Genomic DNA, 16,638 nt, shown 5'->3' on the forward strand with positions numbered 1-16,638 from the left:
CCTTCACGTGTCATCCATAGGTTGTGGACACACTACAGGGAGACAGGTCAGTAGGCAAGGAGAGATGGACAAGATTGCCAATGCATTACAACCCTATGGGAAGACTGATATTTGGCGATCTCTGCATTGTGGCATGATACAAATGCTGCCAGAGCATGCCAAGGTGATCTCAGAAGGGCCAGTGGAGCTGCTGTGCCCAATCAGATTGTAATGAACAAGTTACAAGAGATGAACGTATGACCTGGACGTCCTCTTCAACTAGCCGGCTTCATACTACACCATCCTGCAGCTCCTCTTCAGTTCTGCCATTCCCACATCGACTGGCAACTTCATCATTGGCAAAACATGTTATTCACATACGAATCTAGATACCCTCTGATGCACAGTGATGGCCATGTTCGTGTGCAGAGACCCACGGTGAGCACTAACTGCCAAATGTTGTCCAGGAAATTGACAGATTTCCTAGGATCTGTGATGTTGTCAGGAAGTTTCAGTGTTGATAGCCATATGGATCTCGTCATTGTCTGTGGTCACCTTACTGCCCGGCAGTACAACAAACAGATCCTGCTGGACAACGCGGTGGCTGCAGCTTATGGTGTTAGCCTTTAATTCTTTCTAACTCCCAGGGCCCACGTGGTGGGTATCAGCAGGGATGTCAAGCAAAGCCTGCACGTTAAAGTAATGGAATGGCCAATGGCAAGTCCCGACCTAAACCCCATTGCACTTATGTGGCACATGCTTGACAGACGTGTTCGTGGTCATCCTGTTCCATCACTTGAAGAAACAGAAAACCCGGAAATTTATGAAATGATAGTCAGAACATGACCTTGAAAACTAGTTCCGTACGATCCTCAGGGAAGTACCAGATAAAAACACTTGGGGGAAAAAACAGTACTTTACAAATGTGCCATCTTGTTGATTCAAAAACAAGACTGTTCCACCTCTACAGAGAAAATACACTTTGCTGGAGTTCTGTAAGAATGGAAGTTACGGAACTGAATGCAAAGACTATCGTCCGCCTCAGAAAATGCATTTGCAGTTTGCTGCTTCATTTGCTATAACAATGATACTTCTCTGTGCACAGTATACCCTTGTACATTTTTATTCATATTATTTTATACATCATTTTCACTTGTGAAGCAGGCCTACTGACCTCCTACAGCATCCACGTTACACTATGTGCCTTCTGGAGCAAGTGTTACATTTTATTTTACACTAATTTAAGCATGATCTATTAAAGAATTTCATTTCGCATTCAGAGATTTGAGTCTTAAGTCTTATCTGAGGTAAGGAGCATTTGTTCACAGCTTAGATCAGTCCACCGAGGAGGCTACATACCTTTGCACTCCAGAACAAAAGATTTTCTCTGTCTCATGTATTACCAAAATGGTTAGCTACACGTACATAGGGATAAACTGATACAATGTACAAACAATGGACACTTAATTGCTGAAAGTCTACAAATTTCTTCGTACTTTTTAAACACTTATCATAAACTTGAAAACAATTTCTGATCTTGTTTGGCTTCTACTAAACACCACCGACAGGGTTACATATTTATTGTGAATTCATACAATAAACTTTAATGTCCTACTTCAAAATGAATGCAATTAGTGGGTAGTTACTTATATTGCTTTATTGTAGCTAGATCAATCTCTTACTCTCATCATACACAGATAGTATCTGAAATTGTAAGAAACTTGAGTTTCAATTGTTTTATGTCCCATTTCATGCATTTCAACAGGCTGTCAGTAATAATTATATGCATATAGAGTAAAAAGAATAACTTGTTTAAAATCCTACAAATTGAAAGAATTAATTACAATGTGAATAATACAGGAACGAAATAGAAAGGTACTTCTTGCAGATTTAAAATTCCAGTGATGTTTCTCATCATTGCAGCATTAGGGTGTTGATAGTAAGAAGTAAAAATTTTCCTCACTCATAGGGTCCGCTATCTCCTCCCACCTCTGTAACTGCTGTAGTCGTATATCAATGGACTGTACATGTTTACAAAGTTGAATTAGTACAGTGCTGTTTCAATCACGTATAATTCAGCTCTTCATATCCATAGATTTTTTTGTCGTTGTACTAACAATAAATATTAAAATGATTAATGGTGTCCTGTTGTGACACACACAACTGATTAGTAACTCCAGCACATTAGCAATAATACTTATGATCATTTCAGTAATATCAGATGATGAACAGAATGCAAATTTAATCTGGTTTCAAGCAAATAAAACAATGCAAGTCAATTCAGTTTATTAAATAATAATAATAATGGCAGACCATTAAATACAATGAGTTACTAACTAACTTTCAAAAGAAAAAACATGTCATTAAAATTAATTACAGAATTTTGAAAAAGTTTGATACTTTCAATTAAAAGGAGAACCTTGACCTTTGTGACACTCATACTTTTCATTTAACAGTCTGGGATCAACAAACTGTTCCACATATATTAGTTTCAGTTTAGGATTCACCAAGAATCCACCCCCAGATCTATGCTTGTTACAAATGAAATCCTCAGTTTCTGAGCCAAATAGCCACCTCCACATGCCAAAGGAATTTTAAATCATCCTTGGCCGTGTCACTTTTGGGAGTCGATTGTTTAGAATTTTGGGGGAAATGTAGTGCATTTTCTAATTGCTTTTATCTGCAGAAAAGATAACCATAAAAAAAATTTGTGAAGGCATATCATGAATTGAAATTTCATGAATTGAAATTTCCTGGCAGATTAAAACTGTGTGCCAGACCGAGACTCGAACTCGGGACCTCTGCCTTTCGCGGGCAAGTGCTCTACCAACTGAGCTACCCAAGCACGACTCACGCCCCGTCCTCACAGCTTTACATCTGCCAGTACCTTGTCTCCTATGGGACGGGGCGTGGGTCGTGCTTGGGTAGCTCAGTTGGTACAGCACTTGCCCGCGAAAGGCAAAGGTCCCGAGTTCAAGTCTCGGTCCAGCATACAGTTTGAATCTGCCAGGAAGCTTCATATCAGCGCACACTCCGCTGCAGAGTGAAAATCTCATTCTGGATATCTTGAATTGCTTGTGACATACGTATATTTCCTCTGTTTATATTTTTGAACTACTGGTTTGCTTAGGAGTGTTCCATTACTAATGATACTTTGTATTTTTAGTGTAAGTTTTTTAATCATTAAACAGAATAATTATGTGAGTACATCAGAAAAATTAACAGCTGCTAAAATATCCAACATAAAGTGTGCCGAGTACAAAATGTACAGTTTATTTCAAAATGTACAGTAAATACATAAAGAATGTGTGAAGAAAGGAAAGGTGTAGAAAAAAATAATGATTCTACTTACTATCAAATGAAACAAAAAGTTCAGGCATGTCCTCAACAGACACCATACTACGATAGTCCAGCTTTGGAGCAACAGGCTTCTGCAGTGGTGCTGATCGAGGTTCTTGTTGCTGGCGGATGAAAGTCCCAACTGATGATCGCCTGTTGAACGAGATACACTTTCTGAAGCATGCTCATTGACCCCAAAACTTTATCATATTACTACAACTTAATCCCATTGGAGTGCACTTCTGGTGGCATCACTTAACAGACTAGTCTGTCTGAAATCTTTCGTTTAACTTGTTATCTATCTGTTTTTCATTTTCACTTCCTCTTCATCTTTTACTCCTACTTCTTTAAGTTTCATAAACACTAAAATCAATTGCACATTTTTGCATGATTTCAGAATCCATACAAGAAGACACTTCATTCTTGTTACTGTAGATTTGCCACTTCTTTCACTTTTCTGATGTTTTTCTGGTTATATTCAAAAGCAATTGTTCTCTGCCTATTTCTATAACAGCTACTGGCTGTATTTAAAATAACATCTCTCATATCTGCCAGCTTCCTGTAGATGTATCATGATAAATCAGACAAATTACAGAATACATCTAAATATGTATCTGAAACAAGAGCTTTTTAATTTATGACAGCTGACATATTGCAATATGACTCACGTTCATTCTTTATGGCGTAATATTTTTTCTGTCAGGCAGAGTAATTAAGACAATTTCAAGTTACTACATTAGTGACGCTTCATTTAACAGAAATTCAGTAAAAGGATTCCTTAACTGTAAGAGGTACCATCTGGTTAAACGAACTACTCCCACCAAGATACTAGTGCAGGAATTCTGTAGTCACATAAATACCTTCTGACCTGAACAAATTTCTCTAATCTCATTTAAAAGGAATCTCAATAAGTGAAGTTTTCCACTAGCAAAACTACGGTTCAAGTGTTATTAACATATTATAATCATATAAGAAAACCTTGTGATTGGAGCTGAAGCTGGAAGTCTTGTAGGGGAAACATGTCACTGACCAGTTTTCCCCTTCAGGAGGTGGACTATATAGAACCATACCACCGAAAGACACACAAAAGTGACATACTACCTAGCTTTTGGAATTAATAGTTCATTCATGGAAGGAAGGAGAGAGAAGGAGAGAGAGAGAGAGAGAGAGAGAGAGAGAGAGAGAGAGAGAGGTGTCCTCGAAAAAGAAATGAAGGCCAGTACACTAAGACCACAGATTGAGACAGACCCAACTGTCACCCAATTGTCCCTCTTTTCTCCAAAACAAAGGAACTATTAGTTCCGATAGCAATGTAATGTGTCCCTTTTATGCATGCGTCTATTTGTCTACCAGTTGTATCATACATTTCGCCTCCTGAAGCAGAGTGATGGCCAATACTGTCTCATAATTCACTGCTTTCTTCAACTGAATTTTCCTTTTAATACAAAGAAATATGCAGTTGGCCTGCTGTTCTTGTCGTATGGAGCCTTGCTTTCTTATAAAAGATTGAAACAAAAAAAGGTTTCTAACTTCCAATGTTCAAGATTGCACCCAGTATGTTATTTTACTTCTTGATACTCTCATCTCATTGAACTTAAAACTCAAAGTGATGCAAATTGTGAGAACGATGGAATTGATCTAAAGACAGATTTGTACTTTCCTCCGGCTTTTCAGTTCACCTTGCTGAATTTACAAATTTTATTCAACCAATGTAATTTGATTTATATTGAATAAATCACTTCTCTGATTCTCATTTACAAAAGACTTAATGGAAAAAATAGTTAAACACATCTGTTGCATTTATTGTTAGTGTGTTTTATTGCTCCTATTCCTCTCTCATTATCTGTCACAAAGTTTTCAAGGTATTCACAAAGCATACTTACTTTTCATTGATCATCATTTGGTAAAGAGAGCGAAGTATCTGTGCTGAAAATATCTGGCAAGTTGGGCTTTATTTAGTCAGTATTAAAAACAACCCTATCAAACACATTTCACACAAATACCATTCTGCATAACAGTACTTTTTCTCATATAAATTATTTCATATATCTATTTCACTAATACACTACTGTTGTATCACAGAAAGACATTACATGACTTGTTATAAAAAATTTTGGATTTGGGAAACCAAATGCTTTTCACACAGAATATACATGCAGTTACAGCTTTGCTCTTGTGCAGGAGTGCTAATCAGAACAACACTGTTTTCAAGAACACAGGTCTGGGTACAAAACATCAAAGCTTACTGGCAATATTCTACAAGACACCTTGTTGGGCTTTAACACAAATTTGTGACAGCCTTACAGGAAACATTTTTTTACAGATTGTTTTATATTAACAATGAATCTTTGAGCTTGCAGCTACATAGGAGTGCAGTACACAACATTCACAACACTACAAACATTCGTGCATTATGTCATATTTTCTAGTTATACTCTTAAATTAATCGCAAATTTGTTTAGTGGTCATTAAAAACAATCCTGTAATCTGCAAAAGCATATAACACAGAAAGTTGGAACTGCTCCACCTGCTAATAATGATTATTTTTACTTTGCCCAATTATCACTTTAAGTCACAGTATCTAAGTAACACATATACTTGAATCTATCAAAACATTAATTAGCCTTGCCATACTTATATTTATTGTTCCAACTTCTATTTATTGTTCCAATTACTGATACTGTTAGTGTATTAAGTTTTAGTGGAAACTCGGTCAATGAAAAGATACTGAGAACTGAATTTACTATTAACAGTATGCAGCAGCTGATTTCGAATGAGCTAATTTGTTGTTTTTAATGTATTTATGCCTCTCATTAAGAAGAATGGGATTTGGACTTTACTGCAACTTATTTTGATCTTCCTGAAGCTATTTAACTCACTAACTAATTAATGTTGAAGTTGGGAAACACCTAAATTTCCCATCGCAGATTCAGCCTATGTACTTCTTAGATTCCAGCTTTTACTACTGAACTTCTGCTGCCCCAATTTTTATGAGCTGAATGACATGCTGCACTAAGTAATTAAGCTGTTAATTAAGAAATTGCATAATTCATCAAAAATTTTAAGATGACAGCTGTACTCATAAATGGGTTATTCCCAAGCAAGCATACAAAATGTTTGCCCTCAACATATACATTTTGTTAATCCACCACGTTTTGTAAACCAACTTACTGTCTTAACATATAGCTCAACCAAATTAGCAAAATCTGACATATCAATTCTTTTCAACCATTATGTAATTCCAAAATCATGTTATGTTCATAGGCTGATCTTTACACAGAACATCCCATCCTGAAAAATCGTCTGTCTCCTATTAACTTTCAACATGCCCATCTCTCGACGAATTTCAGTGCAAGATTCGCATATAAGTAACACCTACGTGAACTGTTGGGAGACCAGGACTACCCTGTATTGTGTAAAAATCCATTCAACTCTGCTCCCAATCAATGCTCATGTAATAACAAGTAGACAGATGTTTTGCAACAACACCACCCTCTGTGTACCCATGTGACTCAGTTACATGTCAATTTCCACCAGTAACTACTACTGTTGTAAATATCAACCTGGTCAAGGGGATGATAGAATAATCCATCTGTACAGGATTTTTTTGTGATAACTGGAACTGGTCACAAGGGCTCTAACAGAGATAATAGACTGTGGAAAAAATCGAGGTTAACAATGAAGCGTGTAATGTTAGTGTTTAGCAAATTGATGAACTTTATTCAAGGGGACTCCATGTGCAGTATGGACAATGCAGTAAGCAACCATCCCAACTAAATGTGATTATTATTAATGATAATAGAGGAGGAGGAGGAGGAGTGGTGTTTGTGCACAAGAGCTGAAATTTGTTTCAAGGAACAAAGGAAGAGAGAATGTCATCATCCTTATACAGATACGCAAACAGAGCAAACAGCAAAGCAGTATTATAATGGTGTTCTTTATAGACTGAAAAATAAATACTTGACCATGGAGAAATGAGGATGTGAAAATATTTTGGATAGGGAACGGCACAAAGTTTTTGAACAAAAACTATATTTTTCCCAGAAAAGGAAACTATAGCTGCTGCTATGGTAGACAGCAAAGCACTTTGTACACAAAGCAATCCTTTAAAAACAAGTACCACTTAACTGCAGATGTGTTACTTGTCTTCCACTTGTTTCAAGTGTGATAGTACATCATAAATCTACACTTGCATGTAAAAAACAAGTGTGTCATAATTCATGAGACCATTCAATCATGAATGCCTATTGTCTTATTTACAACAGAAAGCATAAGTGTAAAGGGAAAGAAGGCAGATTACAGTTTAACATCTTGTTGATTATGAGGTCACTAGAGAGAGCAAAGGCTAAAACTGGGGAAGAAAACTTGCCATGTTTGTTTCAAAGGAACTGTCTCAGCATTTGCCTTAAGTGACTTAAAGAAACCTGGGTAACCTAAATATGCATGGCCAGACAGGATCTGAACCGTTATCCCTAATTCAAGTGCCCTACCCTTCTCCAGTCTGGTAAATGGTCAGAAAGAAAGTGTACTAGATTTCTATATTTCTCAGAAAAAGGATATCTGAAAGAAATTTACAGGATATTGCTCATATACTTTTTGACTATTTTCCCTCATAATCATCATCCCGTTCAACACATGTGGTGAGCCGTTGCATAAGCTGCTTCATGTCCTCCTCCACAGTCTCCTTCCCCCCACTTCAGAACCTCTTTCTGCACCTGCTCACCAGTTGGAAATTTAATTCCACTTGTATGCACCATCAGGAGGGTGAAAGGATTATAACCAGAAGACATCAAGTCAGGGGAATATGGAAGGTGGTTCAAAACATTCCAACCAAATGAGTCTAAGAGCACCTTGGCAGTTATGTCTGTGTGAGGAAGTGAATTATTGTGCAACAAGCACACGCCTCTCATCAGCATTCCCGTTTTTTTTGTTTTTTTTTTGTTTTGAGCTTTTTAGGGTTTCTTAGTATCATTGTGCGTTTATGACAGAGATTCAACCAAAATGGTGCTTTTTCAGTCCAAAAACAACAAGGCCATTTTTTTTTGGCAAGAAATTGTGGTTTCCAATTTATTGGTAGATGGGGAATTGTCTCTCTGACTACAGTCTTTTTGTCTCAGATGCTTTATCTCCAGTCACAGTAATTCTCCAAAAATCCTCACTTTCCATTCAAGTCACTCAAGAAACACTACCGACCTCATTTTTCTTGTGCTGCTCTGTCAGTTGTTTTGGGACTCACCTTTGACACTGTGTTTGGTATCCCAGTGTTTCTATGAGTGTACTGCATGAAGTGTTCCAGAGAGTTGTGAGAACACTGCAGAAATTTCATCCACTGTCAATCGGCAGTCTTCACTAACATTTTCCTCAATTTTTTGCAATTCAGTAGTAAAAATGGAAGGTCTTCTGCTCCTCTGTTCATCAAATATTTGTTCTGTCACCACTTAACTTCCTACACTTACTGTTCATCATATTTTTGATGTAAACCATTTTCATTCGTGAAAAAAATTTTGGTAGGTGTTATTCCTTCCACAAATAGGAAATGGAACACACAGTACATGGCTTGCACTTAGAGTGATTTCTTACTGACACCTTTCCCGCAATGAAACACTAAACTGTGAGTGATGCTCACTGCAGTCAGAGGATCCTCACTACCACTGTGCTGCCGATCCCCAACAACCGAAAACAGGCAGTTATAGTCATAGTACATATACTTTCAACACGCCTCAGTTACTGGGGCACCTACTTTTTAATTATTTCAGTTTCATATTCTGCACATACAGAAGAAACAAAATCTGGCTACTAGCAATTCTGATGTATCTGGCTCTTGCTTTGGTGCTGAATATGGCAAATGATGGGAAGTGGACACCATGAATCTGAGTTAGAGTTAGTGACTCTCATTGGCTATTGAAAACTAATGATTTCTTTCAGCCAAATATGGAAATTAATTTTGGTATGGAGGGTGGAAAAAACTACATGTGCTAAAAGCGTGACTTGTAGTGAAGCCCAAGGCCAAGATTAGGTTGGAATGTAACAATTTTTGCAAGTTCACAAAGCCAATGAATCTCAACACAAAAATACAATTGCTATAGTAGACTTATGTGTAGCTTAGCCTGAGAGATGGGTACCTTGTTAGTATAACTTACTTTCAGCACGCAAAAGGAGAGCCAGGTACACCGCAACTGCACTTTCAGCAGAAAAATTCCTGGAAAGAATATCTACCATACAATATCTAGGAGTAACTATCCAATGTGACCTTATGTGGAATGACATTTAAAACAAATAGTAGGAAAAGAAGATGCAAGACAGTTTCACAGGAAGACTAGTTAGGAAATGTAACGCATCTACAAAAGAAATGAACAGTGTGCTTTGTCACCCAATTGTTTGGTCAGTTTGACAGCATTACAAAAAACTACAGTGGCAAACACCACAAGAGAGGCTCAATGAATCCTTTGAGATCACGATTGAAACTAGAATGTTTGTTCAGCAGTCTGACAGTGATGAATTGAACCATCAGATCAACTGCTCATCTACACTGCCAATGCCCGAGATGTATATTACTATGTTTCAGAGAAATGTTTTTAAAAAATTTTAATTATGTATTTCAATGCCACAAAAATTGAAAGTTTCACCAAATCATAGCAATTAATGTCTTCAAGGATTACAAGAGCTATGATGAACTCAGTAACAAAACGGCTCATTAGCTCTTTCTGTATTTTAATAAAGAATAATACAACATAAAACAGAAGCTCATTACTAGCATGAGTTAAGACTTGTGGTTTGCCATAAATTTCAATTCAGTAAATAAATGATGTAACAGTACCGCCTAACAGTTCCAATAACCATGATTTATTAATTGAATAGCCACCTATGGATTATCACTTGTATTTAATGATTACCAGCAGGCCACTGAATTCTGTGAACAGATTAAGCTGAAGAATAACAATAATTACACAAAATAAAGTATAGCAAAGGAAATTTTGACCCACTGAAATTCACTAGTAATAATTTCTTCAAATATATAGTGGTGTGTGTATTTTACAGCTGAATGTATTTCTCTTCAAGCAAATTCATAAATAAAGCAAGTCAGCAAATCTTTCTGAAAGTAGTCCTGTAATTATCAGAATTCTTGTCACAAAACTGATCACACTGGTTAATGAAAATCCATCAATGTCTGAAGATGTGTAATCGAAACACTTGTTGTCATCATCAGTTTTTTTCCTTCTTCCTTTTCAGTCCACATTGGTTTTGTGCCGTTGTGTGTGCTAGTTTGTTCCATGCAAATCTTTTCGTTTCTGCATACAAAATGCATTGTACATCCATTTGAACCTGCTTACTGTATTCCAGAATTGGTCTCTCAACAGTTTTTACCCTACTCATTTACCACATTAACTACTCATTGAGGCCTCTGGACATGTCCTATCAACCTATTCCCCTGGTAAGTTGAAGTGTACCAAAAGGCTTTTTTCTTCCACTTTCAACTGATTACCTCTTGATCAGATGAGCAGATTGAGCAAAGAAAATTTTTAACATTCTTGTGCTGCACCATATTTCAAAAACTTCCATTTTCCTTTTGCCTGTACAGTTTACTATGCACATTTCACACTAGACTCCAATTACTTCCATTAACAATTTCACAATAGCTATAGTCATCTTCTTAATAGTTATCTTTATCTTACATGTTAATATTTCCCTTTTCAGGAAATCTTTACTTACTATTATGAGACAGCATTTTGTATGTTCTTTACTTCTCTGCTATCAGCCATTTTGCTGCGTTAATAGCTGCACTTATCTACTACTATCGGAGTCTCATTTTCTAAGCTAAATCCCTCAGGAACACCTGATTTGATCCAACTGAACTCCGAACCCTTGCTCTACTTTTGTTTATGTTAACAGAAGAACCTCTTTTCAAGACTTTCCATTCAGTTCATCTTCCAAGCCCTTTGCCATATCTGAAAGAATATCAATGACATTGGCAAACCAAAGTCTTTAATTTTTTTAACGTTCTTCTCACTGAACTTTAATTCCTTTCCCAAGTTTCTTCTCTGTTTCCTCTACGGTTGGCTCTATGTACAGAGAGGGTAGTAAGGGAAACTGGCCATGACCTTTTCTCATTCCTCTTAACTGTTGTCTCCCTTTTAATGGTTTTGTCACTTGCAACTGCAGTCCGGTTTTCACAAATGTTCTAGATAATACTCAATTATTTCAGAAATTTAAAGTAATGACAGCAAAATTTAGGTAAAGTACATTGCAAATGTTACCACATCTAAGCAGCCGTCTACACTACTGGCCATTAAAAATGCTGCACCACGAAGATGACGTGCTACAGATGCGAAATTTAACCGAAAGGAAGAAGATGCTGTGATATGCAAATGATCAGCTTTTCAGAGCATTCACACAACGTTGGCGCCGGTGGCAACACCTACAACGTGCTGACATGAGGGAAGTTTCCAACTAATTTCTCATACACAAACAGCAGTTGACCAGCGCTGCCTGGTGAAACGTCGTTGTGATGCCTCGTGTAAGGAGGAGAAATGTGTACCATCACATTACCGACTTTGATAAAGGTCAGATTGTAGTCTATCGCGATTGCAGTTTATCGTATCGCGACATTGCTGCTCGCGTTGGTCAAGATCAAATGACTGTTAGCAGAACATGGAATCAATGGGTTCAGGAGGGTAATACGGAATGCCATGCTGGATCCCAACGGCCTCTTATCACTAGCAGCCGAGATGACAGGCATCTTATCCGCCTGGCTGTAATGGGTCGTGCAGCCACGTCTCGATTCCTGAGTCAACAGATGGGGACGTTTGCAACACAACAACCACCTGCACTAACTGTTCGACATTGTTTGCAGCAGCATGGGCTATCAGCTCAGAGACCATGGCTGTGGTTACCCTTGACGCTGCATCACAGACAGAAGCGCCTGCGATGGAGTACTCATCGATGAGCCTGGGTGCATGAATGGCAAAATGTCATTTTTTTCGGATGAATCCAGGTTCTGTTTACAGCATCATGATGGTCACATCAGTGTTTGGCATCATGGCGGTGAACGCACATTGGAAGTGTGTATTCGTCATTGCCATATTGGTGTATCACCCGGCGTGATGGTATGGGGTGCCACTGGTTACACGCCTTGGTCACCTCTTGTTCGCACTGACGGCACTTTGAACAGTGGACGTTACATTTCTGATGTGTTACAACCAGTGGCTCTACCCTTCATTCGCTCCCTGCGAAACCCTACATTTCAGCAGGATAATTCACGACCGCATGTTGCAGATCCTGTACGGGCCTTTCTGGATACAGAGAGTGTTCGACTGCTGCCCTGGCCAGCACATTCTCCAGATCTCTCACCAATTGAAAACGTCTGGTCAATGGTGGCCAAGCAGCTGGCTCATCACAATACAGACGCCAGTCACTACTCTTGATGAACTGTGGTACTGTGTTGAAGCTGCATGGGCAGCTGTACCTGTACACGCCATCCAAGCTCTGTTTTACTCAATGCCCAGTCATGTCAAGGCCGTTATTACGACCAGAGGTGGTTGTTCTGGGCACTGATTTCTCAAGACCTATGCACCCAAATTGCGTGAAAATGTAATCACATGTCAGTTCTAGTATAATATATTTGTCCAGTGAATACCCATTTATCATCTGCATTTCTTCTTGGTGTAGCAATTTTAGTGGCCAGTAGTGTATATATGAATGATTAAGTTACATTACTAGAACAGAAAAGAGAGAATGCAACTGATTTCAAAATAATAATTATGCATATATGACAAAAAGAAAATTTTAAAATGTATGCATTTCATTTAAATAAATCTAAATACCAAGAGAGAACTGGAATACACACAATAACTGTTTTTAAGTAGAATATTATCAGATAAAAATTGCACCACAGGTTGAATGGAAGAAAATGTGCTTTGCTAGTGCTTGAAAGTACATTAAACATCATTTTAGTATACCTTCTTCAAATGTACTAGGAAGTCAAATATCTACAAACAGCAGCTCTCATATACAGTGCAGGTGTCATATTACACAAAAATCAATCAAATATAAGGAGTTGTGTGACAGCACTGCAGGGTAAACATGCCTTGGACAGATGTGGACAAACGTGCATCAGTGGTGATCTTGCTTGTCGCTTACCCCACGGTGTCTGGCAGGGCTGGGGTTGGAGGGGGAGGGCCAGGACCAGGGGATTTGCTACTCTCCTCGCTGGGGGTCTTGAACAGCCCAAAATCCACCAGGTTGATGGGGGAGCTGGGTGGTGAATCAGTGACATAATTCCACTGGTATTTTACATATGTACAACCTCAATATTTACAGAAATTAAAGCGACAGCCTATTCTGAAAATACCACTGTTCCATTGCTTTTAGACCATAAAATTTATTAAATTACATTTAATAAATTTTATTTGCATCATCATCTTTAGCTATAATCATTTCTTTCATTTTTATGTACTGAAGCCCTTCAATATTAGCAAAATCTTGATTTGGGACTTAAGCCTTTTGTCTTTAAAAAATGGCTCAGAAAGCAATCACATTTTTACACACACACACACACACACACACACACACACACACGTCTCGGTAGCACTGGATTTCTCAGGAGTGAAGTTAAGCACTGACCAACCATTCTGTACTGACCAACCATTCTGTTTCTTTTTTGATCATTTCCCACTTACCTTTGTTTCTTAAAAATACTTTCGTAATAGTGAAAAAATATCTGTTTTACACAATTACCAAAACATACAAACAACACAGAGTAACATAACAACCTTCGGATAAACAAATGTTGTGACATCGTTCCAATCACTGCAGGAACAGCTCAGCATAGTGTCAGTCTGACACACTCCCAGTTTTTAAACTTATTTGTGAGGTGCATATTGGGCAACTCTGAAATCTATCCATATTGCTGCACAGCAATGTTAACATACAATTGACACTGCCAGGAAAACAAATGCAAAGTAGAACCAAGCTGCACTGAATTAAAGCTTCATGATACAAAGTAAAATTGGTGTTACTTTTGTCAACAGCAAGAACTGTGAGTTAATGGAACACGTTTCTTTCCAACCAAGATGCAAAGCACATACTGTAGAGTTGTGCAATGTTGCTCAGGTATTTTCAGTATAATTACTTTGTAATGAGCCACTGGAGATCACATTCCCCTTATACAAAAATACTTGGAAAATATCCCAAGAGCTACCAAATGCGTGTGCGTGTTTTTTATAATTTCACAATCGTCTGAGAAACAAGATGTCTTCCCAATGCTTTAGTGGGCTTGAGGGCTCCATGCTGCAAAATGTCACTCCAGGCATCAGGTTTTAAGGGCATACTACACACCACAAAGCAGGTGTTTATAATTGAGTTACTGATGGGTGTACATTTGTAGAAAATAACACCCTCAAGTAACAGCACAGTATATTTGTAAGTGCAGGTCTCCAGATACATTTGTTTTCAGCTGTCAAACCAACACTCCTGTCACTTCTTCCATCCTTTGCTTTTTTTATACACAGCATGTTCCTCTAAATTTATTATATTTGACTTGTTCGCACAGTTGGCTTTAAGGAATGAGTGTATATTAGTACATTGTACGTATGGTCAATTCACAATATGATGTGTTTTCAAATATACAATCTAGTGGAAAGATTACACAGTACACACACTAGATAGTGAAAATACCACGTCTAACTACATATTAAAGCTCCTGGATACGCAAACAATAATAAATGAATAGCAAGGCAAGAGTGTATTTTTAAAGCAGAAACTTAATTTCTCTGACAGTTAAGCTCAGCACTGAGCTATTTGTTTAATCACATCACCATCAGACATAAGTTGATTAGGTTCTGAACACAAATATCACTGTAAGGAGAAATCATTTTAAATTGAGTTGCTGAGTTGCTGAATACTGATAATTTTTTAAGCACAAAACATTTGTTCTTTATGGATATGATTCTAAATAATAAAATAGATCTAACACTATTTTCAAAAGGCAGAAAACTGTCATATTGTTAAACGTTAACAGAAAAGAGACTAGAAATCCATGCAATAATTTGAAATAAGACGATCAGTACCATAAATGCCAAATTATCAATCATTAATTTAAGTACTCTTAATCATTACCTTGAAAACACTTTGGAAAACATTGATGAGTGCTGCTGTGCATCTACAGCGGAAGGCGTTGGTAGTCCCACCAGAGGATCTTTATCATCTTTTTCACCAGTTATTCCTTCCATCCACGAAAGTGGGTATGACAGCCTTTTCAGCATCTATATGTTATGTAAATATTAGTATTTCTTTGAACTGTGAAACTAATTACTGCATCTTTGAAATGAAAATAAACAAATAAATCAAATAAAAGGCAAAAGAGGTATATGAAGGCTGTATTACTGCTCAAATCTGAGGACTCAAATGACTATGTAACACTAACATTTTAATACAAGCAAAAGTAATGCCTAATTAGATGAAATGCAGGTATTAACTTCAATCTATACATCACAGATACAGTGAACAAGTGAAATGACATGCGATGTATACAAAAACAGCAACAAACAAAAATCTGGAGGGGTTGAGAAAGATGTGAAAATGTTGACGTATAGAAAGAACAGTGCAAAACTATAAAGGATAATTACTATGAAAAACAATAAAATATTGAAAAATCTTGTAATCACTACCTGAACTCATTTAGCTAAAAAGAGAGCAGAATCAAAAAATGTCACAAGTACGTATAGTTTCCAACATTGCTTTCTCTCAAGGGTACAATTTATAAGCTATTGAAAAATACATCTGTATTTCTCCATAGAGCCATCTTCTGGAGGATATTGGGACAACAGCTGTTACGGAATGTTAAGTGTAGAAAGGATAACACCATCAGCTAGACTTACTAGTTTTATTCACATGCATTCAGGCCCATGGATACAGCAAACATGTCATTTACAATACTGTATAAAACACGACAATTTCTAGTTAGTTACACAAATAATCAGATATTAACAAGGGAAACTCCAGGTAGGAATATCAAGAATGTAGTACAAGATAGATTGCTACTTACCTTGAAGAAGACATATCAAGACGCAGATGGGCACAATTAAAAGACACTTACACAAAGCTTTCAGCCATAACCTTAATCAGCAAAAGAGAAACAGAAGCCATTCATACACACAAGGGAGCACATCTTGAGCACACATGATTGCCACTCTGCTGCCTTGGGATAGAATGCATCTATTACGTGGGATGGAAGCAGCTACCTGGAGGGGGCACGGATGGGAGAGGGGACATGGATAGTAGTGTACAGGGTGGGGGAGGAAGGGATGCTGTCTGGTGGAGTGT

At 37.6% G+C, this 16,638-nt stretch overlaps 1 protein-coding gene across 10 annotated transcripts in view; it reads right to left on the reverse strand.

Annotated features, from left to right (window-relative positions):
- Positions 1-16,638, reverse strand: part of LOC124776660 (nuclear receptor coactivator 7) — a 703,675-nt gene that overhangs the window by 203,421 nt on the left and 483,616 nt on the right. For all 10 annotated transcript variants that reach the window (XM_047251761.1, XM_047251757.1, XM_047251755.1 and 7 more), the window contains 2 exons: positions 15,433-15,578; positions 3,332-3,471 (listed from right to left, as the gene is read on the reverse strand). In XM_047251761.1, coding sequence (XP_047107717.1) covers positions 3,332-3,471; positions 15,433-15,578 — 286 coding nt within the window. The remainder of the gene's footprint in view (positions 1-3,331; positions 3,472-15,432; positions 15,579-16,638) is intronic.

This window comes from Schistocerca piceifrons, chromosome 2 (assembly GCF_021461385.2).
Source record: "Schistocerca piceifrons isolate TAMUIC-IGC-003096 chromosome 2, iqSchPice1.1, whole genome shotgun sequence".
NCBI classification, from domain to species: Eukaryota; Metazoa; Arthropoda; class Insecta; order Orthoptera; family Acrididae; genus Schistocerca; species Schistocerca piceifrons.